Here is a 22,840-nt window from a genome sequence, read left to right as displayed (position 1 = left end):
CACCCCAGCCAACTGTAGATGAGACAAACTCGGAAACATACGAAGCAGTGAGGAGGCCGTGAACGAAACACGCACTGATTGGTGAGATGGGCAGTCGAGGGGCAGATGCAGTTTAACAGAGAGCGGTGCTCTGGTAAGAAGACATGAGCAGTCTGAAAGCAGGGAGACCCAGCACACTGTGCGTACTCTAGTCTTTGAAGATAGCAGGAGACGGCAGTGGAGAAAAAAAGATGGGATCTCAGGATTTCTTGGTAGAGGAGACAGGGAACAAATGCAAGGAGGTTTTGCTTAAATCTTTCCAAGTCACTGCTTGGCTGCAGAAGAAATGAGATCCATCTTGGCCTTCACAAGGACACAGGGCAGAGAATTAGCGGAACTGTCCCAGGGATGAAGAGTTCAGTGCTGCAGAGAGACGAGAAGATTGGGGATACAGCAGAGAGATTAAGGGGCCAGCAAGAGTGGTTCCTTTATTCAAGAAGGGCTGCGGGGATAAGCCGGGGTTATTACAGGTCAGTGAGTCTAACGTCAGTGGTAGGAAAGTTATAAAATATTCTGAGGGGCAGGGTTTATGCACACTTGGAAAGGCAGAGATTAGTCGAAGGTAGTCAGCAAGGCTTCCTGTGTGAGAGATGCTGTCCTACCCTTTTGGTTGAAGGTTTTTTTGAAGGGCAGTGCGGTTGATATAATCCACATGGTCTTCAGTAAGACCTGTGCCAAGGTCCCACATGGGAGACTGGCCCAAAAGCTTAGAGCCCATGGAATCTCGGGCAAGTTGGATCTAAACTTGGCTTCCTGATGGGATGAAGCCGATCTTGGACGAAAGCCCTGGATCCAGTGGACGTGGACAGGATGTTTCAAGTAGTGGGAGAGTCTGGGACCGGGGGGGGGGGGCAGCTTCAGAATAGAAAGACGTCCCTTCAGAACGAGGATGAGGAGGAATTTCTTCAGCCAGAGGGCGGTGAATCTGTGCAATTCGTTGCCACAGACGGCTGTGGAGGCCAAGTCGTTGGGTGTATTTAGAGGTTGGTGGTGTCAAAGATTACAGGGAGAATGGGGTTGAGAGGGAAAAATAAATCAGCCATGGTGGGCCGAAGGGCCTGTTTTGTGCTGTATGGTTCTATTGGATGGCGGAGCAGACTCGATGGGCCAAATGGCCCAATCCTGTTCCTATGTCTCATGGTCTTGACGGAGGGTTGACTTTGGTATTGGGAGCCTGTAACCAGTGGGGTACCTCACGGGTCGACGCTGGGACCCTTGCTGGTTGTTACAGTCTATCAACAATTTGGATACGGATGCAGGAGGTATAACGTTGCAGTTGACACAAGGATAGACGGTGGCGCAGGAAGTGACAAGGACAAGTCTGAGGTTCCAGGGAGGCGTTGAGCAGCTGGTAAAATGGGCAGGGCAACGGTAGATGGAATTTAACCCTTACGTGCAAGGTGAGGGAGGACTATTAGGTGCAGGACACACACAATGAACGGTAGTGCCCCAGGGAGTATTCAGGAACAAAGGGACTGTGGTGTACAAGTCCCTGAAGACGGTGGAGAAGGTGTACAGGATGCTTGCCTACAGGATGCAGAATATAACAGCAGGAAGGTTATGGTACAACGTTATAAAACACTGGCCAGACCACAGCTGGAGTATTGCGTGCAGTTCCGGTCACCAGACTATAGGAAGGAGGTGACTGCACTGGAGAGGGTGCAGAGGAGGTTCACCAGGATGTTGCGTCTCAGTTATGTGGAGAGGCTGGGTCTGGAGTGCAGGAGGCTGGGGGGGGGGGGGGGGGGGGGTGGTGTGGTGGGGAACATCCACCTATCACTGGTCTGCTTTTCCCTCCTATATATCGGGCTTCCCCCTTTTCCTATCTTCAGTCCTGAAGAAGGGTCCTGATGCCGAAACGTTGACCGCCTGCTTTTCTCCACGGATGCTGCCCGGCCTGCTGAGTTCCTCCGGCATCGTGTTTTTCCAGCATCTGCAGTCCTTTGTACACGTCCTACCAGATCCGTAGAGAAACAAAATTACGAGGGGCAGGGAGAGGGTGGGAAGGTGAGAAACTTTTCCCCAGAGCAGAGACATCCGGAACTGGATCCCAATCCCCAGCCTCTCCCACTGAAGGCGGGGGTGGGGGGTGGGGACACCATCTCCTGCAGGACCCTCTCCGGTCAACAAAACAAAAGAGCTGGTCATTGACTTCAGGAAAGGGGGCGGTGTACATACTCCTGTCTACATCAACGGTGCTGAGGTCAAGAGGGTTGAGAGCTTCAAGTTCCTAAGAGTGAACATCACCAATAACCTGTCCTGGTCCAACCACGTAGACGCCAAAGCCAAGAAAGCTCACCAGTGCCTCTACTTCCGCAGGAGGCTAAAGAAATTCCTCATGTCCCCTTTGACACTCACCATCTTTTATCGATGCACCATAGAAAGCATCCTATCTGGATGCATCACAGCTTGATATGGCAAATGCTCTGCCCAGGACCGCAAGAAACTGCAGAGAGTTGTGGACACAGCCCAGCGCATCACGGAAACCAGCCTCCCCTCCGTGGACTCTGTCTACACTTCTCGCTGCCTCGGTGAAGCGGCCGACATAATCAAAGACCCCACCCACCTGGGTCGTTCGTTCTTCTCTCCTCTTCTATCAGGTAGAAGGTACAGGAGCCTGAGGGCACGTACCACCAGGCTCAAGGACAGCTTCTATCCCACGGTGATAAGACTATTGAACGGTTCCCTTATATGATGAGATGGACTCTGACCTCACGATCTACCTTGTTGTGACCTTGCACCTTATTGCGCTGCACTTTCTCTGTAGCTGTGATACTTTACTCTGTACTGTTATTGTTTTTACCTGTACTGCCTCAACGCACTCTGTACTAAGGCAATGTAACTGCACTGTGTATTGAATTGACCTGTACCTCACTGTACCTCGGTACAAGTGACAATAATAAACCAATACCAAGTCACACACCGCCCCGACTCAGGAATACATCGCCGTTCCTTCACCGTCACTGGGTCCCCTGGAACTCCCTCCCCAACAACACCGTGGGAGTACCCTCCCCAGAAAGACTGCAGTGATTCAAGGGGGTGGCTCACGCCACCCCCCCCCGCCCCCACCCACCTTCTCAAGGGGCATTCAGGGATGGGCAATAAATGCTGGTCTTGCCAGCCTCTAGCAGATCCTGAAAAATGAATTAATAGACTGGAGGTTGGGGCTGTTCTCCTTGGAGCAGAGGAGGTTGAATAGAGATGGACTTTTTTCCCTGGAGCGTAGGAGCCTGAGGGTTAATCTTATAGAGGTTTATAAAATCATGAGGTGTATCGATAAGGTGAACAGCCACAGTCTTCTCCCCAGGGTAGGGGAGTCCAAGTCTAGAGGGCATAGGTTTGAGAGGGGAAAGATTGATGAGGACCTTAGAGGTCCCCATAAATCTTACAATGCCAGTAAATGAAAAACAAATAGCAAAATCCTTTGCAGAGACACATATCAGACATCAGTCAGAGATCACCTTTGATTAAACGCAGGAAGCCATCCAGACGTTTACCTGAGGCTCCAGTGGGAACAGGAGAGGCGTGGACAAGTCCAGCAAGGGTTGAGCCTGGTTGGGTCATCGCTCCGATGGGCGCAGTGGATGCTGGTGGATTTGCCGTCTTCCGGGACAGCCTGGGGAATTAACGTTCCCATCTGGGGCTGGAGAGAGCGGGATTTGGCGACAAAGCCAAGGCCACCAAAGGAAAGTGTGTGGAGATGGTGGGGGGCAGGGAACGTGGATGTGTTTGAGGGGGGGGCAGGGGGGTCCGGTCATCTGGATTGGGCAAGGAAGAGCCCAGAGACCTTCCGATTGGCTGCGGGGACACGGGATTCACTGGGTACGAGGGGTGTAGGTCGAAGATCACGTGTCAACCCCTCCAGCGCCAACGGCCCGCCCCTTCCCGCTCCCTGCCCCACAGGAGTCTGACGTCAAGATGGAGGTGACGGTACCAGCAGCAGCAGCCCCGGCGCAGCGGGTACAGCCGCTGCCTTGCAGTGCCAGAGACCCGGGTTCAATCCCGACCTCCGCCGCTGTGTGTGTGTGTGTGTGTGTGTGTGTGTGTGTGTGTGTGTGTGTGTGTGTGTGTGTGCGCGCGCGCGTGCGTGCGTGTACGGAGTCTGCACATTCTCCCTGTGATCACGTGGGTTCCCCCGGGGTGCAGGGGTCGGTGGGTTAATTGGTGTGTAGGTTTGGGATACAAACTGGGGGGGGGGGCAGTTGATGGGATGGGGGCAGAGGGGAAATAAAATAGGTTTGGGTAGGATTAGTGCAAAAACGAGTGCATGACGGTCAGTACAGACTCAGTGGGCCGAAGGGCCTGTTTCCGTGCCGTATCTCGCTACCGCTACCTTTGACCCGATCCCAATGCGGGGCTTTCTGGCGGTTCCCATGGCAACGCTTCCCGCTCCAGCTCAGGCCTCCTTTCCAGGATAGCGGAAATCCCATTAGCCTATCAGTTGACGGCCCATCTGGGGATCTGCTTGACCTGAGTGAGGCCGGGTCTTTAATGAAAAGAGGTGCGGGAAGGAACCAAGTACAAATCAGGTACAATCCACATTTTAAAATAAAAAAACAATTGGCAATCTCTACAGTTAACCTGCTAAACATCCACTGTTAACTAGTTATAGCAATAGTTAAGAGGTCCATAAATGGGGCCAGGAATTGCAGCACTCTGGTGCCCTCTCCAACGCTGGCATGTTCTTGGTGACGTCGCTGCCGTTGTGGTCGGAACCCCAGGTCAGCTTCAAGGAACGGACGTGTTAGACGTGGTCTCCGAGATTTGGCCCAACGGCAAGTTTGCCCACAACTCGGCAGGGAAGAGGCTGCCCCTCTTGAACCTGCAAATGACCCCGCTTGCCGCGTGTTCCGCGTCCTGTGTAATCCCAGGCCCCACTGACGCCCCGTCAGTTGACGTCAGGCCTGGGGTTAAAAGCTGACCAGTGTGTAGACCATACTGTGGTAGCGAGAGAGAGAGAGACAGAGAGAGACAGAGAGAGCAGAGTGAGTCACAGCTACAAATCGATGCGGAGCAGGAAGGGTTGGGATGGGGATGAGGGGCAGGAATACGATCGGGGGGTGGGGGGAGAGAGAAGAGGAAGGGGGAAGGGGAGGAAAATCAGAGAGAGACAGAGAAAGGGGATAAAAAATCGAACCCAGACCCTTCGGCCCACCATGATGCCAGTGCGATCGATCCCATCGACCAGCACATGGTCCCTCTCCCTGCACCCCCTGCGTGTTCATGCGCCTGTCCAAATGCCTCGTAAGCACCATCGGATCTGCCTCCACCACCTCCCCTGGCAGCCCATTCCAGGCACCCACCGCTCTGGGTGTAAAACAAAACACTTGCTCCGCACATCTCCTTCAAACTTTGGAGGGGAGAATGCTTCTTGCTGTGTTACCCTATCCTCGTCTCTCATAATTTTACATACCACCAGGGTTCTGTCCTCAGTGTGTCATGGGATCATATTGTTCATTGTGAGTGTCTCAGCATTGAAAGCCCTCCATGATGTACAGTAGCATGAGAGTGAGGGAGAGAGAGAGAGAGAGGGAAGGGGGGGAATGAGAGAGAGCAAGCAAGACAGACAGAGAAATGAGAGATGCAAGGCACGGTGTGTGAGAGGGAGATTGAAAGAGGGAGACCCAGAGAGGTAAGTGAGATGGAGGTGTGTGTGTGCCTGTGTGTGTATCTGTGTGTCTGTGTGTGTACGTCTGCATGTGTGTGTGTGTGTGTCTGTGTGTGTGTGTGTGCCTGTGTCTGTCTGTGTGTGCGTGTGTGTGTGCCTGTGTGTGTATCTGTGTGTCTGTGTGTGTACATCTGCATGTGTGTGTGTGTGTGTGTGCGCCTGCCTGTGTATGTGCCTGTGTGTCTGTGTGTGCGTCTGTATGTGTTTCTGTGTGTGTATGTCTGTGTGTGCGTCTGCGTCTGTGTGTGTGCATCTGTCTGTGTATGTGCCTGTGTCTGTGTGTGGTTCTGTGTGTCTGCGTGTGCATGTCTGTCTGCGTGTGCGCCTGTGTCTGTGTGCGCGCGTCTGTGTGTGTGCGTATGTGTCTGTGTGTGTGTCTGTATGTGTGTCCGTGTGTGTGTCCGTGTGTGTGTGTGTGTGTGTCTGTGTGTGTGTGTCTGTGTCTGTGCGTGTTTGTGAGAGAGAGAGAGAGACAGTGAGAGACACACAGAGAGCCATAGCCCAGTGTGTGAGGGAGAGAGGGGAAGGCAGTGTGAGGCAAGAACAGATGCCATTTGAGTCCCGAGCAATGTACAACAGGGAGGGCCCAGCACTGTCTGTGGAATGTTCTAGACCTCTCTCCGACAACCTTCGAGTTAAGATTTCACAGCTCCAGACTAACACAACACCTGAGTGAGAGGGAAAACTAACCAAAGAGTCTCAAATGGAGGAGATATTTTTGAAACATCAGCAATTTGGGAAAATAATTTCTCTGCCGTGAATTATCTAAAGAACACTTGGATAAAATGTCACACTTTGATCTTAAAACTATCGTGGAGATTGGGTTGATTAAACCTACATCACCTTTAGTTTATTAATATTTATCATTTATTTTCATTTTGAAGGCATGTTGCAAAATGAAATTAAGGAATCATTAAATACGGTTTATTACAGCAGGGATCTCACCACCTGCCCCTGCAGTGTGGGGAACCGCGGACTCTTGTATTGAGCGTTTACATCGATGTTCCTGAATTTTATAAGCTTCTCCATCTTAGACCATGGCAAATGGTCAACAGCCAGTTACTTGGTATTGATTGCTGCCATAGTGTTGACAGCACAGGAGGATCCCACAGTAAATGCAACGATGACGATTGGATTGGATTGCAGTGCAGTTTGGGCCTGAGTGGACAGCAGGGGCACTGGAAAGAAGGCACCTCTGTTGGTGCACCAGGAGCGTGGTCTGAAAATCTGGCTGGGGTCTGGAGCGGGGCTTGAACCAACGACCTTCTGACACAGAGGGAATATCGAGGGATTGTCACTGAGCCAAGGTGGTTCTACATCATATCATCCATGGGCTGTGCGGAGGGAACTTCACTGTGTGTCTGACCCCAGGAGTGTGTGGTGGGATGGTGTGGAGGGAGCTTCACTCTGCGTCTGACCCCGGGAGTGTGTGACGGGACGGTGTGGAGGGAGCTTCACCCTGCGTCTGACCCCGGGAGTGTGTGACGGGACGGTGCGGAGGGAGCTTCACCCTGCGTCTGACCCCGGGAGTGTGTGACGGGACGGTGCGGAGGGAGCCTCACCCTGCGTCTGACCCCGGGAGTGTGTGACGGGACGGTGCGGAGGGAGCCTCACCCTGCGTCTGACCCCGGGAGTGTGTGACGGGACGGTGCGGAGGGAGCCTCACCCTGCGTCTGACCCCGGGAGTGTGTGACGGGACGGTGCGGAGGGAGCTTCACCCTGCGTCTGACCCCGGGAGTGTGTGACGGGACGGTGCGGAGGGAGCTTCACCCTGCGTCTGACCCCGGAAGTGTGTGACGGGACGGTGCAGAGGGAGCTTCACTTCACTCTGCGTCTGACCCCGGGAGTGTGTGACGGGACGGTGCGGAGGGAGCTTCACCCTGCGTCTGACCCCGGGAGTGTGTGACGGGACGGTGCGGAGGGAGCTTCACCCTGCGTCTGACCCCGGGAGCGTGTGATGGGACGGTGCGGGGGGAGCTTCACCCTGCGTCTGACCCCGGGAGTGTGTGACGGGACGGTGCGGAGGGAACTTCACCCTGCGTCTGACCCCGGGAGTGTGTGACGGGACGGTGCGGAGGGAGCTTCACCCTGCGTCTGACCTCGGGAGTGAGTGACGGGACGGTGCGGAGGGAGCTTCACCCTGCGTCTGACCCCGGGAGTGTGTGACGGGACGGTGCGGAGGGAGCTTCACCCTGCGTCTGACCCTGGGAGTGTGTGACGGGACGGTGCGGAGGGAGCTTCACCCTGCGTCTGACCCCGGGAGTGTGTGACGGGACGATGCAGAGGGAGCTTCACTTCACTCTGCGTCTGACCCCGGGAGTGTGTGATGGGACGGTGCGGAGGGAGCTTCACCCTGCGTCTGACCCCGGGAGTGTGTGATGGGACGGTGCGGGGGGAGCTTCACCCTGCGTCTGACCCCGGGAGTGTGTGACGGGACGGTGCGGAGGGAACTTCACCCTGCGTCTGACCCCGGGAGTGTGTGACGGGACGGTGCGGAGGGAACTTCACCCTGCGTCTGACCCCGGGACTGTGTGACGGGACGGTGCAGAGGGAGCTTCACTTCATTCTGCATCTGACCCCGGGAGTGTGTGATGGGACGGTGTGGAGGGAGCTTCACCCTGCGTCTGACCCCGGGAGCGTGTGACGGGACGGTGCGGAGGGAGCTTCACCCTGCGTCTGACCCCGGGAGTGTGTGATAGTGGAGCTGAACAGAAAGGTCCTCAGTACTTGAAGTGTCTGTTGTTATCCTCCCCAGATGAGAACACCTGATGACATCTTAATGAAACCCTGTCCTCAGTGACACTGTAATAAATAAAACGAACCACATGCGTGACTGACTTTTTTGACAAATGAACCCATTAAATTCTCTGCCCAATGAGCATAGCCCGAAAAATCTCAATGCAATCATCGAAAGCAGACAATTGGACAAGTGAATAGTTATGTGGGCTCCTTGCCTCTACTTGTTTGTTTTGCCATGTATATTTTATGAATGTGTTAATGTCAAACCAGAAGCCCTGAGATTTGGATTGTCGGTGGGGCCCACCAATTCACGAGCTTCCCCAGTCGGCATTTAAAGGGGAAACGCTCTATCATGGCTCACCCTGGTGACAGACTGTGGAAGGGGGTCGCTCTGCTCTCCGGGAAGAACGTGTGGACCCTTGGACTATCCCGGAGTGGCATGGGGGTCGGCCAGAGTCTCCCCACCCCCAAACTGGCCCTGGGTTTATTACCTAAGTATCAATGCCTTCCCCATCCGAATTGCCAAGGAGCCAATGACCGATCACAACAACTTTCTTTTATCTAGCGCTCATTAATTCTCGCGTTTCACAGCAGGGTAACAGGCCCTTCAGCCCATCGAGTCCATGCCGGCCATCGACCACCCTTATACACCCAATCCCATTTTATTCTCCCCACATTCCCATCGACTCCCTCCCCAGATTCTACCCCTCACCCACACACCAGGGGGGCCGATTAACCCACCGACCCCGCACGTTTGTTGGGATGTGGGAGGGAACCGGAGCACCCGGGCGAATCGTTGCCAGGACCGGAGGGCTTGAGTTATGAGGAGAGACTGGACAGGCCGGGACTGTTTCCCTGGAGCGAAGGAGGCTGAGGGGTGACCTTATAGAGGTTTATAAAATCATGAGGGGCATCAATAAGGTGGACGGTCACGGTCTTTCCCCCAGGGTAGGGGAATCCAAAGCTAGAGGCCATGAGTTTAAGGTGCTAGGGGAAAGGTTTAAAGGGGACCTGAGGGGCAAGTTTTTCACACAGAGGGCGGTGGGTGTGTGGAACGAGCTGCCAGAGGAAATGGTGGAGGCGGGTACAGTTACAATGTTTAAAAGACATTTGGACAGATAGGAAAGGTTTGGAGGGATCTGGGCCTTAATGCAAACAAATGGGACTTGTTCAGAATGTCACCTTGGTCGTCATGGACAAGATGGGCCGAAGGGCCTGTTTCTGTGCTGTAATTTACCGGTTTCAATCATGATGCTTTTACTCCATTGCCTTAGTTTATGTTTCCCAGCTGCTGTGGTAGGACTCGAACTCGTGCCCCCGTATCCAAGGGACATGAGTTCAATTGCCAGCCACTGCGCCACCATAGTCACTGGGTATCATGTGGGCTTTTGTGCCGGGTGAGTAAAAGCCGGAGAGATTAGGGAGGGAATTCCGGGGCTCGGGACCCGGGCAGCTGAAGGAGCGGCCAGGGGCAGTGGGATTAAATCCGGGAATATACCGAAGGCCAGGTGTGATGAGAGCTCAGACTACTCCCTTTAAACCCACCGGGTTCCCAATTCCCACACTCCCTTTAAACTCACCGGATTCCCAATTCCCACACTCCCTTTAAACTCACCGGATTCCCAATTCCCACACTCCCTTTAAACTCACTGGGTTCCCAATTCCCACATTCCCTTTAAAACTCACGGGGTTCCCAATTCCCACACTCCCTTTAAATTCACCAGGTTCCCAATTCCCACACTCCCTTTAAACTCACTGGGTTCCCAATTCCCACATTCCCTTTAAAACTCACGGGGTTCCCAATTCCCACATTCCCTTTAAACTCACCGGGTTCCCAACTCCCACATTCCCTTTAAACTCACTGGGTCCACTGGGAAATACTCTGCTGTGTAGCATCTAAATAAAATGTGAATCAAAAGTGTGCCGGGACACTAGAGCAACATCCAACAATCTAGAATATCCATCAGTCCGTCCGCTATCGGAGGTTTGACAGGGAAACGTTCTGGAAGCAGAACCGTAGAGGTTTACAAAATGATGAGGGGCATAGACAGAGTTAGTGCAAGTGGGCTCTTTTCGCCTAGATTAGGAGAGATAAGTTCGAGAGGACATGGCTTTAGGGTGAAAGGGGAAAGGTTTAGGGGGAACGTTAGAGGGACCTTCTTCACTCAAAAGAGTGGTGGGAGTGTGGAACGAGGTAAATGCAGGCCTTACTTTTAAGAGTAAATTGGATAGATACATGGACGAGAGAGGTCTGGAGGAGTATGGGCTGGGGGCAGGTAAATGGGAGTAGCAGAATAATGTTTCGGCACAGACTAAAAGGGCCGAATGGCCTGTTTTCTGTGCTGTAGTTTTCTATGAGAGAAGCCTTGAGAGGCAACAGAAGTCCTGGTTACAGAGTTAAGGAGGAGAGGGGGAGGCGTGGTGGCTGCGGGTGGGGGAGACAGGGTGGAGCTGGGAGCTGCCGGGGATGACACTGGGGAGCTCGCATCGAGATCAGAGGGAGGGTAAAGTTTTGTGGGAGGGAGTGAGATGGCCAGAGGGTGGGAAGAGAGTGAGTACATGAAAGAACGAGGCTCACACACAGGACAGCAGTAGAATTCATGACCATACATATTCACTATATAATAATAGATTCCTGAAATACCCCTGTGTGTTCATTAACAAAGCACTGCTTCATTTGATTGTATTGCATCTGTTATCAATATCTGTCCCTTGAATTACCATAAAATATGTTCTCTGTACACTTACTAATGACCTGAGACGATTCTGGGTCAACAGAGGAACAGCTTACATAACAAAAGCTGCTTCACATATTCATATTGCAGAGGGTTCATCTACTGCACAGACAGGGAGCATGTGGGTGGGGAGAGTGAGGGAGGACAATGTTTGTGGACTGTGGGCCATTGAGTGGGTGGGGAGAGTCCGTGATGGGGAGAGTCCGTGATGGGGAGTGACCGTGCGCTGTGGGACGGTCAAATGTCACCAATAGCCTGTCCTGGTCCAACCATGTAGTCGCCACGGACAAGAAAGCTCACCAGTGCCTCTACTTCCTCAGGAGGATAAGGAAATTCGGCAAGTCCCTGTTGACCCTCACCAATTTTCATCGATGCGCTACAGAAAGCATCCTATCTGTATGCACCCCGGCTTGGTACGGCAACTGATCTGCCCGGGACCGCAAGAAACTGCAGAGAGTTGTGGACACAGCCCAGCCCGTCACGGAAACCAGCCTCCCCTCCACAGACTCTGTCTACACTTCCCGCTGCCTCGGTAAAGCAGCCGACATAATCAAAGACCCCACCCACCCCGGACATTCTCTCTTCTCCCCCCCCTCCCGTCGGGCAGGAGATACAAAAGCCTGAGAGCACGTACCACTAGGCTCACGGGGGGAGAGTGTCCGTGGGCTGTGGGAGGGGATTCAGTTGGTGGGGGGGAGAGTCGGTAACAGGGGAGAGTGTCCGTGGGCTGTGGGAGGGGATTCAGTGGGAGGGTGGGGGGGGTTGGGAGAGATAACTGTACATTGGTCCTAATTACAAGCAGCTCATTTCACGGAGAATTTAAACCATTAATTGTGTTCAGGGCTCAGACCTCATTAGCTTAGTAAAGGGTGAAAATATTTGTGATTGGTATTTAGATATAATTTAAGCCTTATTACTTCAGCAGGAAGATTTAAAATGTCACCACTGACTGCAGGGCCTTTGTGCTGTGTCCTCCTCCTACGAGTGTCACTGCTGAGCTGGTCCTGGTGTTGGGGCTGTCTCTGTCGTTCCCCCCACCCGGGGGAGGCTCCCTCACCAGCTCCCTCACCACCACCCAGGGCAGAGCTCCCCTCATGATGCACCCCAGTGAGACAGGCAGCTACACTCCTCTCGGGGGGGGGGGGGGGGGGGGGGGTGGGCACGGGGGCTCCTACACACAGGCAGATGCACACAGGCGCAGACACGCACACGCATACATACATACCCCACACACACACACACACACACACACACACACACACACACACACACACACACACACACACACACACACACACACACGAGTTGGAAGTATCCTGATTGGTTGCATCATGGTCTGGTATGGCAATTCAAAGCTGCAGAGAGTAGTGGACTCAGCCCAATACATCACGGGCACATCCCTCCCCACCATCTGGAGTATCTACAGGAGGCGCTGCCTCAAGGCGGCAACATCCGTCATCAAAGATCCCCACCATCCGGGCCGTGCCACCTTCTTGCAGCTCCCATCGGGCAGGAGGTACAGAAGCCTGAAGTCCCCACACCACCAGGTTCAGGAACAGCTACTTCTCTTCAACCATTCGGTTCTTGAACCAACCAGCACAACCCTGATCACTACCTCAGTACAGCAACACTGGGACCACTTTGCACTGCAATGGACTTTGTTTACGTTGCTCTAATCATGCTCTTTCTTGTAAAAATTATGTATAATATATTTTTCTCTTGTGAATGTTGCTTATCTGATGCTCTGTGTCTGTGATGCTGCTACAAGTAAGTGTTTCATTGTACCCGTGCACACACGGACTTGTGCATCTGACAATAAACTCGACTTTCACACACGCACACACAGACACACATGCACAATGTATACATATACACACAAACACACACGCATGCACACACACACACGTGCATAAAGCAACACATGCACACAGAAATTCATGCACGCACATGTGCGCAAACACACGCAAGCATACACACAACACACACATGCATGAACAGATGCACAAATATTCATACATACACACACACACACACACACACACGTACGTTCCCACAGGCACAGACACACAAGTATACCACACGCATGCACACACACACTGTGTGCACACTTATACACACAGGAACACACACACTCCACTCTCAATTACACATTCAAACAGACTCATTCACACACAAACACACATACTGACACTCACAAATACATACGTACACATGCATTATACATATACATGGACAGCTACAATCAGCCTCACACACACACACAAAACCTCTCTCACACACACACACACACACACACACACACACACACACACACACACACAGTCCCTCTCGCACTACTGGCCAGCCACGAGTAACACACCCCTGGGAACTACAGGACGGTGTGGACACTCTTTAACCTGAGGAATGATTGCACTGCGTGCCAAGTTCAAGTCCCCTCCTTGAGCCACCAACCACTTCACCCGGGGGGGGGCAGGGAGAGACGGAGAGGAGGGTGCTGATCTCCAGCGTCAGTTCTGGTGTGAACTTGCCCTCACTCACTGCCAACCCATCACACTCCTCCTGCCCCCCGGACTGAACTCTCCTAGGATGAGGGAGCTGTCTCCCAAAGCCCTGCCAAAGATGCAGGGTCATGGAGTCACAGCCATAGAGAGGCATAGCATGGAGACAGGCCCTTCAGCCCATTGAATCTGTGCCGGCCCATTTACACCAATCCCATTTTTTTATTCTCTCCACATTCCTATCAACTTCCCCCAGATTCTACCTCTCACCCACACACTGGGGGGGCAATTCACGGCAATTAAAAAGGGCAATGTTACGGTGGTCATAGGGGACTTCAATATGCAGGTAGATTGGGAAAATCAGGTTGGTTCTGGATCCCAAGAGAAGCTTTTTGGAGCAGCTTGTGATCTAGGGAAAAGGCAATCCAGGATTTGGTGTCATGCGATGAACCAGATTTCATTCGGGAGCTTAAGGTAAAGGAACCTTTTAGGAGGCAGTGATCACAATATGATAGAATTCACCCTGCAGTTTGAGAGGGAGAAGCTGAAATCGGATGTACCGGTATTACAGTTGAGTAAAGGTAACTACAGGGGCATGAGAGAGGGGCTGGACAACGTTGATTGGAAGGGAACCCTGGCAGGGATGACGGTAGAGCAGCAATGGCAGGAGTTTCTGGGAGTAATTCGGGAGACGCAGGATCAGTTCATCCCAAAGAAGAAGCAGCATTCTAAAGGGAGGATGAGGCAACCGTGGCTGACGAGGGAAGTTAAAGACAGCATCAAAGCAAAAGAAGGGGCATACAATATTGCAAAGATTAGCGGAAAGCTCGAGGATCGGGAAGCTTTTAAAAATCAACAGAAGGCAACTAAACAAGCAATAAGGGGAGAAAAGATGAAACATGAAGGTAAGCTAGCCAGTAATATAAAAGAGGATACCAAAAGTTTTTTCAGATATATAAAGATTAAAAGAGAGGCAAGAGTGGAAGTCGGACCGCTGGAAAATGACGCTGGAGAGGTAGTAATGGGGAACAAAGAAATGGCGGGCAAACTGAATAAGCATTTTGTGTCAGTCGTCACTGTGGAAGACACCAGCAAGATGCCAGAGATTCGAGAGAGTCAGGGGGCAGGAGTGAGTGTAGTTGCTATTACTAAGGAGAAGGTGCTTGGGAAACTGAAAGGTCTGAAGGTGGATAAGTCACCTGGACCAGATGGACTACACCCCAGGGTTCTGAAAGAGGTAGCTGAAGAGACTGATCTTGCAAGAATCACTAGAGTCAGGAATGGTTCCAGAGGACTGGAAAATTGCAAATGTCACTCCGCTCTTTAAGAAGGGAGGCAAAAGACAGGAGATTATAGGCCAGTGAGCCGGACTTCAGTGGTTGGTAAGGTGTTAGAGTCCATTATTAAGGATGAGGTTTCGGGGTACTTGGAAGCTCATGATAAAATAAGCCGAAGTCAGCATGGTTTCCTGAAGGGGAGATCTTGCCTGACAAATCTGTTGGAATTCTTTGAGGAAGTAACAGGCAGGATAGACAAAGGAGAGTCAGTGGATGTTGTTTACTTGGATTTTCAGAAGGCCTTTGACAAGGTGCCGCACATGAGGCTGCTAAAGATAGGAGCTCATGGTATACCAGGAAAGGTACTAGCATGGATAGAAGATTGGCTGACTGGCAGAAGGCAAAGAGTGGGAATAAAGGGGGCCTTTTCTGGTTGGCTGCCGGTGACTAGTGGTGTTCCCCAGGGGTCGGTGTTGGGTCCGCTACTTTTCACGTTACATGTTAATGATCTGGATGACGGAATTGAGGGCTTTGTGGCCAAGTTTGCGGATGATACAAAGATAGGCGGAGGGGCAGGTAGTGCTGAGGAAACAGGGAGTCTGCAGAAGGACTTGGACAGGTTGGGAGAATGGGCAAAGAAGTGGCAGACGGAATACAGCGTAGGGAAGTGTACGGTCATGCACTCAGGTAGAAGGAATAAAGGCGTAGAATAGTTTCTAAATGGGGAGTGAATTCTGAAATCGGAGGAACAAACGGACTTGGGAGTCCCAGTGCAGGATTCCCTAAAGGTTAACTTGCAGGTTGAGTCGGTAGTAAGGAAGGCAAATGCAATGTTCGCATTAATTTCAAGAGGACTAGAATATAAGAGCAAGGATGTAATGCTGAGGCTTTACAAGGCGTTGGTCAGACCACATTTGGGATATTGTGAGCAGTTTTGGGCCCTGTATCTACGGAAGGATGTGCAGGTGTTGGAGAGGGTCCAGAGGAGGTTCACAAGAACGATCACAGGAATGAAAGGGTTAATGTATGAGGAGCGTTTGATGGCTCTAGGTCTGTACTCACTGGAGTTCAAAAGAATGAGGGGGGGATCTCATTGAAACCTACCGAATGCTGAAAGGCCTGGATAGAGTGGATGTGGGGGGGGATGTTCCCATCAGTGGGAGAGTCCAGGATCCGAGGGCACAGCCTCAGAATAAAGGGACGTCCCTTTAGGACTGAGATGAGGAGGAATTTCTTCAGCCAGAGGGCGGTGAATCTGTCGCCACAGACGGCTGTGGAGGCTGAGTCATTGGGTGTATTTAAAGTGGAGGTTGATAGGTTCTTGAGGGTATCAGACGTTATGGGGAGAAGGCAGGAGAATGGGGTTGAGAGGGAAAAATAAAATCAGCCATGATCGAATGGCAGAACAGACTCAATGGGTCGAATGGCCTAATTCTGCTCCTATATCTTATGGTCTTATTACTGCGGGGAGGTTACATGGAGACAGGTTTTCTTTCAAGACTGGTTATCGTTTGAATGAGCTCCCTTAAACTGTATTAACGATACTATTTATGGGAGCTCATTTGTGTGTACAGGGTGTCCATAAGCTGGGTGTTTCTAACCCGGGGAGGTCCTGTATATACATTTTTGGGAGATCTGGGGATCGAGGGCTGTGGGGAACTGGGACAGGAGGTGAGGTCTGGGGCAGATCAGCCACAATCATATTGAGCGACTGATCTCAGCGCCTCTACTTTCTCAGGAGGCTAAAGAAATTCGGTTTGTCACCTTTGACACTCGCCGACTTCTATCGATGCATCATAGAAAGCATCCTATCTGGATGCATCACAACTTGGTACGGCAAATGCTCTAGCCAGGACCGCAAGAAACTACAGAGAGTTGTGGACACAGTCCAGCGCGTCACGGAAATCAGCCTCCTCTCCATGGACTCTGTCTTTACCTCTCGCTGCCTTGGCGAAGCAGCCAGCATAATCAAAGACCCCACCCACCCGGGTCATTCTCTCTTCTCTCCTCTTCCATCAGGCAGAAGATACAGGAGCCTGAGGGCACGTACCACCAGGCTCAAGGACAGCTTCTATCCCACTGTGATAAGACTATTGAACAGTTCACTTATACGATGAGATGGACTCTTGACCTCACGATCTACCTTGTTGTGACCTTGCACCTTGTTGCGCTGCACTTTCTCTGTAGCTGTGACACTTTACTCTGTACTGTTATTGTTTTTACCTGTACTACATCAATGCACTCTGTACTAACCCAATGTAACTGCACTGTGTAATGAATTGACCTGTATGATCGGTATGCAAGACACGTTTTTTTTGGTGTTGGTTTATTATTGTCACTTGTACCGAGGTACAGTGAAAAACTTGTCTTGCATACCGATCGTACAGGTCAATTCATTACACAGTGCAGTTACATTGAGTTAGTACAGAGTGCATTGATGTAGTACAGGTAAAAACAATAACAGTACAGAGTAAATGTCACAGCTACAGAGACAGTGCAGTGCAATAAGGTGCAAGGTCACAACAAGGTAGATCGTGAAGTCATAGTCCATCTTATACAATGTACCTCGGGACAAGTGACAATAATAAACCAATACCAAAGTTCCAGAGATTCACCATTCTCTGCGAGAAGTTCCTACACACCTCAGTTTTAAATGACATCGTGTAACTATCCCCTCAGTTGAGACTCTCCCACTAGTGGAAACATCTCAAGATCAACACCATAGGATCTAATATGTTTCAGTAAGGTCACCCCTCATCCTTCTGAACTTCTCAAGGACACCGACCCAAGTTAATTAGTCGCTTTTGACAGGACAAGCCTCTCATCCCAGCACAGAATGGATGGGCAGAATGGTCTTCTTCCATGCTGATCACCATCCTGGTTTGATGTAGGACTCGAGCAGATGGAGAGATGTTGGTGTATGCTCTCCACCAGAATGAGGCGCTGATGGTGAGTTAGGATCTCTCTCTGATGTACGGATGGACCTTAGACTCCCTGAGGGTGACTGCACAAGTAGATAGGGTGGTAAAGAAGGCGTACGGCACACTTGCCTTCATCGGTTGGGGCTTTGAATCAGGAAGTCGCGTTGCAGCTGTATAAAACGTTGCTCAGGCTGCACCCCTGTGTGCAGTTCTGGTCGCCCCATTACAGGAAGGATGTGGAGGCTTTGGAGAGGGTGCAGAAGAGGTTCACCAGGATGCTGCCTGGATTAGAGAGCATGAGCTATAAGGAGGGGTCAGACAAACTTGGGTTGTTTTCTCTGGAGCGTCGGAGGCTGAGGGGAGACCTGATAGAAGTTTCTAAAATTACCAGAGGCATAGATAGACAAACCTTTTTCCCCAGGGCAGAGGTGTCAAATACTAGAGTGTAACGGTTAGCGTAACGCTTTACAGAGCCAGCGACCCGGGTTCAATTCCGGCTGCTGTCTGTAAGGAGTTTGTACGTTCTCCCCATGTCTGCGTGGGTTTCCTCCATGTGATCCGGTTTCCTCCCACATTCCAAAGACGTATGGGTTAGGAAGTTGTGGGCTTGCTATGTTGGCGCCAGAAGCGTGGAGACACTTGAGGGCTGCCCCCAGAACACTCTACGCAAAAGATGCATTTCACTGTGTGGTTCGATGTACACGTGACTAATGAAGAAATCTTATCTTGTCTTATTTAAAGTGCGAGGGGGAAATTTAAAGGAGGCGTGCGGGGCAAGGTTTTCTCCCCCACACAAGAGCATGGTGGGTCCCTGGAACAGGCTGCTGGGGACGGTGGTGGAGGCAAATTGGTTTATTACTGTCACATGTACCGAGGTACAGTGAAAAACTTTGTTGTAGATACGACAGTGGTGTTTAAGAGACTGTTAGACACAAGAATACACAGGGAACGGAAGGATATGGATCACGTGCAGGCAGAAGGGATCGATGTTAAATTCGACACCATGTTCAGCACAGACATTGTGGGCCGAAGGGCCTGTTCCTGTGCTGTACTGTTCTATGTTGTATGAAGCCAGCTCCCCTCCCCTGTCCCCACCGTCCCGTCCGCTGGCACTCACCTGTACAGGTAATAAAAGAAGGAGATGAGATAGAAGGAGAGTTTGCACCACGATTCCTTCTGGTAATAGTTTAGGATTTCCGCGCTCATTACTGAGGCGGGGTCATACAACAGCTCCGACCCGTCAGCAGGGCGGTGAAAGTATCTGCGGGGGGCACGAGAGAGGCCGGGTTACGGCAGAAGCAACACGCTCCCCGGCGTCACAGAACACAGCAACGCTGCCCGAACCGCCGCACAAATCCCAGGTGTTTCATGTACCTCCGATGGCAGAAGAGGTCATTTGACCCGTCGAGTCTATGATAGTGTTTCGAGACACTCCGACCCCTTATACCCCCTGCAACCCATTCCCCACCCCCCAAACAATATCCCCATCTCTCCCTCACCCACACACGAGGGGGACAACTTACAGTGGCTGATTGACCCACCGACCCCCCGCACGTTGTTGGGATGTGGGAGGGAACCGGTCCCACGAGGTCACAGGGAGACCATGCAAAACTCCACACACAGACAGCGCCGGAGACGGGGATCGAACCCGGGTCCCTGGTACTGCAAGGCAGCTGATCTGCCCGCTACACCACTGTGCTGCCCATCTCTGGGACCTTAAGAATGAGGAACAGGAGGTTGTTCGTTCCGTCAAGCCAGCTCCACCGTTCCAACATTCCTTGAGTCCACATTCCATAAGCCCGGAACACCACACTAATTGGAAATCTTTCTATCTCAGTGTTAGATACAGTCAGCCTCCACTGTTTTCTGGGGCAAAGAATTCCTAAAATGTGCAACACTTTCAAGAGAGAAGAAACTCCTGTTCGTAGTTTAAACAGGTGCTCCCTTATTCTGAGACCATGCCTCAGGTCCAAGAGGGAAATATCATTTCTGTGTCTACCCAGCCCAGGCTTGTGAGAATCCCATACATTTCAATAAGATGGCTTCTCCCAATGAGGACAAGTGATGCAAACCTCACCCTGCCAGAACAACCGAACTTTAACTTCCAAGGAATATGTGGTCCATCATCAAACATGTACGTCAGAAGAGCTTCACGCTGTGTCTGACCCTGGGAGTGTGTGATGGGACGGCGCGGAGGTATCCAAGTCCAGCAGACCACAGCTCTGCCGACCTTCTCCAGCAGACACTCACCTCCAGAGATGGTAGAAGAGCAGAGGAATGTTGAGTCCCAGGGTCACCCACTCTCCCGCACAGGTGAACATGACGCAGAACAGGCCATGGATGGAATATTCCGGTAGAACCAGCTGAAATGGGAAGTCAAGGAGACAGACAAGAATTAACGCTGTGCAAATACGTATATCAGTGAGTGAGTCCTGGTGTCTGGGACATCCTGAGTACAGGTGGCAGAATGGGAGGTAAACACTGTGGATGGGGTCACCACAGACCAGCCTCATCAATCTCCTGGCCACAGGAGCAGGTCAGGGGCTGGGGATCCCGCGGTGAGGGACTCACCTCCTGACGCCACAAGGCCTTTCCCCCATCAGGTCAGGAGTGTGATGGGACACTCCCCACTGGCCTGGGTGAGTGCAGCTCAACAACCCTCAGGAAGCTTGACACGGTCCAGGACGAGGCAGTCCCCTCGATCGGGACCCCACCCACCCCCAAACACTCCCTCCCTCCACCACCGGCGCACGGTGGCCGCAGTGCGCACCGTCTACACAACGCCCACCGGTTACTCGCCCGGGCTACTCTGACAGCATCTCCCAAACCCGCCACCTCTCCCACCGGGGGCAGGGGGGGACACCACCACCCACAGGTTCCCCTGCGCCCCCTTTAAGGAGGAGAGAGGAACCATCTGCGGTTACAGTGAGGGTCACACGTCCCTAGACACGTGTAATCAGACGCTGAGCAGCCAAACTCGAGGAGAGCCCTCCACAATGGCCAGAGGCTTCAGTGCTGACCGCAACCCCCCCCCGCCTTTCTCTATTTTTTAAATTTGTTTATTACAAAATACAATCTACAATACTACACAACTACATCAAACATGGAGACAATAACAGTGATTAAACGCAGTCACTAACAAACTAAATTAAGTTAAAATATCCCCATCCCTACCAAGGATGGCACTTATCTCCTGCAGTGCCCAACGGTCCCGGAACGCCTCCATGGTACCCGTGGACACCGCATATTCCCTCTCCACAGTTACCCGGGCACGGACGTAACCCCGGAACATCTCGAGGCAGTCCGCCCGGGCAGCACCTCCCGCTACCTGCTTCCAGTACCCACGGATAGCCACCTTAGCTAGCCCCAGGAGCAAGTTCACCAAGATATCCTCAGCCCTCCTTGCCCCCCTCCTTACTGGATGACCACAGATAAACAGGGTGGGGCTAAAGTGCAGCCAGAAGGCCATGAGCAGCCCCCGCAGATATGCAAAAAGGGGCTGCAACCTTACACACTCCATGTACATGTGGTACACGGTCTCCTCCAGCCCACAGAAGTGACAGTCGGCTGGGAGATCTGTGCACAAACTAAGAAACTTATTACAGGGCACCGCCCTGTGCAGCAGCCTCCACCCCAGGTCCCCGATGTACATGGGAAGTACACCCCCGCAAAGGCACTTCCACTGGGGACCCCCCTCACTCCCAGGTGGAAAATCCGACCGCCGTGGTGTGTCGGGACGGTGGACAAGGGCTAGGAGGTGGAAGGTGTGGAGCAACAGCCCATACAGGTACCTCCAACCAGCATCTCAGAAGGGCGCAATGAAAGGCGACTCTTGTTGTGTGGGGCCGGCTCAGGTATAAGATCCGGCCTCTCTTGGGGAGCTGTCTCCTGGCGAAGGTGAGGTCCCCCGGCGCCGCGAGATAGACGCAACCCCAGGAGCTGGTCTTCGGCCACTGGGAAGCGATGTCCGAGGAGGACCCCGGCAATGGCTTTCATTGTGGCAGACAGCACGGAGACCCCCACATGTAGTTAGCACAAGAGGGATGGTGTCCTTGCTTGAAAATGCTCACGACGTACACACGGGCTGCCGTTCCCCATAATACACACGGGCTCCCGTTCCCCATAATACACACGGGCTGCCGTTCCCCATAATACACACGGGCTACCATTCCTCATAATACACGCGGGCTGCCGTTCCCCATAATACACGCGGGCTGCCGCTCCCCGTAACGCACACGCGGGCTGCCGCTCCCCGTAACGCACACGCGGGCTGCCGCTCCCCGTAACGCACACAGGAGCTGCCGTTTCCCATAATGAACACAAGCTACCGCTCCCCATCATGTACACACGGGCTGCCGTTCCCCATAACGTACACAAGAGCTGTCGCTCCCTATAACGTACACGCGGGCTGCCATTCCCCATAAAGTACACAGGAGCTGCCGTTTCCCAGAACGCACACGCGGGCTGCCGCTCCCCATAACGTACACACAAGCTGCCGCTCTCCTTAATATACACAGGAGCTGCCATTCCCCATCATGTCCACAAGAGCTACAGCCTCCCTTAAAACACACGGGTGCTGTAAAATCCCCTTTCATGCAGTGCTGTTCCTTACAACTTCCATCCCTTTTCCCTGCAACATACACAGGGGATGCCCTTCCTTGGGATATAATAAGGGACAACTATTCCCTCTCACACACGAGCACAGCCAGTCACTACAGTGCAAGCTGGGACACGAGAGATTCTGTGGATGCTGGAATCTGGAGCAACACACACACACAAAGTGCTGGTGAACTCAGCGGGTCAGGCAGCATCCGTGAAGGGAAATGAACAGACGACGTTTCGGGCTGAGACCCTTCATCGGGACCGGAAAGGAAGAGGGCAGAAGCCAGAATGTGGGGGGAGGGGGAGGAGCGCACGCAGGCAGGGGAGAGGTGAGTCCAGGTGAGAGGGGGAAGGTAGGTGG

At 52.4% G+C, this 22,840-nt stretch overlaps 1 protein-coding gene across 2 annotated transcripts in view; it reads right to left on the bottom strand.

Annotated features, from left to right (window-relative positions):
• Positions 1 to 4,564: 4,564 nt before the first annotated feature.
• The window catches only part of cnih2 (cornichon family AMPA receptor auxiliary protein 2), a 66,016-nt gene continuing 47,740 nt past the window's right edge, over positions 4,565 to 22,840 (bottom strand). Inside the window, exons 4-6 of one of the 2 annotated variants that reach the window (XM_052045068.1) lie at positions 20,128 to 20,240; positions 18,995 to 19,138; positions 4,565 to 4,977 (exon numbers count right to left, since the gene is read on the bottom strand). In XM_052045068.1, the coding sequence (XP_051901028.1) occupies positions 4,950 to 4,977; positions 18,995 to 19,138; positions 20,128 to 20,240 (285 nt within the window). In that variant the 3' untranslated portion in view covers positions 4,565 to 4,949. Of the gene's footprint in view, positions 4,978 to 8,383; positions 8,510 to 18,994; positions 19,139 to 20,127; positions 20,241 to 22,840 lie in introns of those variants that run through there. The other variant, XM_052045067.1, reaches the window with a different exon arrangement.

Source organism: Pristis pectinata, chromosome 38 (genome assembly GCF_009764475.1).
Source record: "Pristis pectinata isolate sPriPec2 chromosome 38, sPriPec2.1.pri, whole genome shotgun sequence".
NCBI lineage: Eukaryota > Metazoa > Chordata > Chondrichthyes > Rhinopristiformes > Pristidae > Pristis > Pristis pectinata.
Note: the sequence above shows the minus strand (reverse complement) of the source record. Positions and strands in the feature narration are given on the sequence as shown.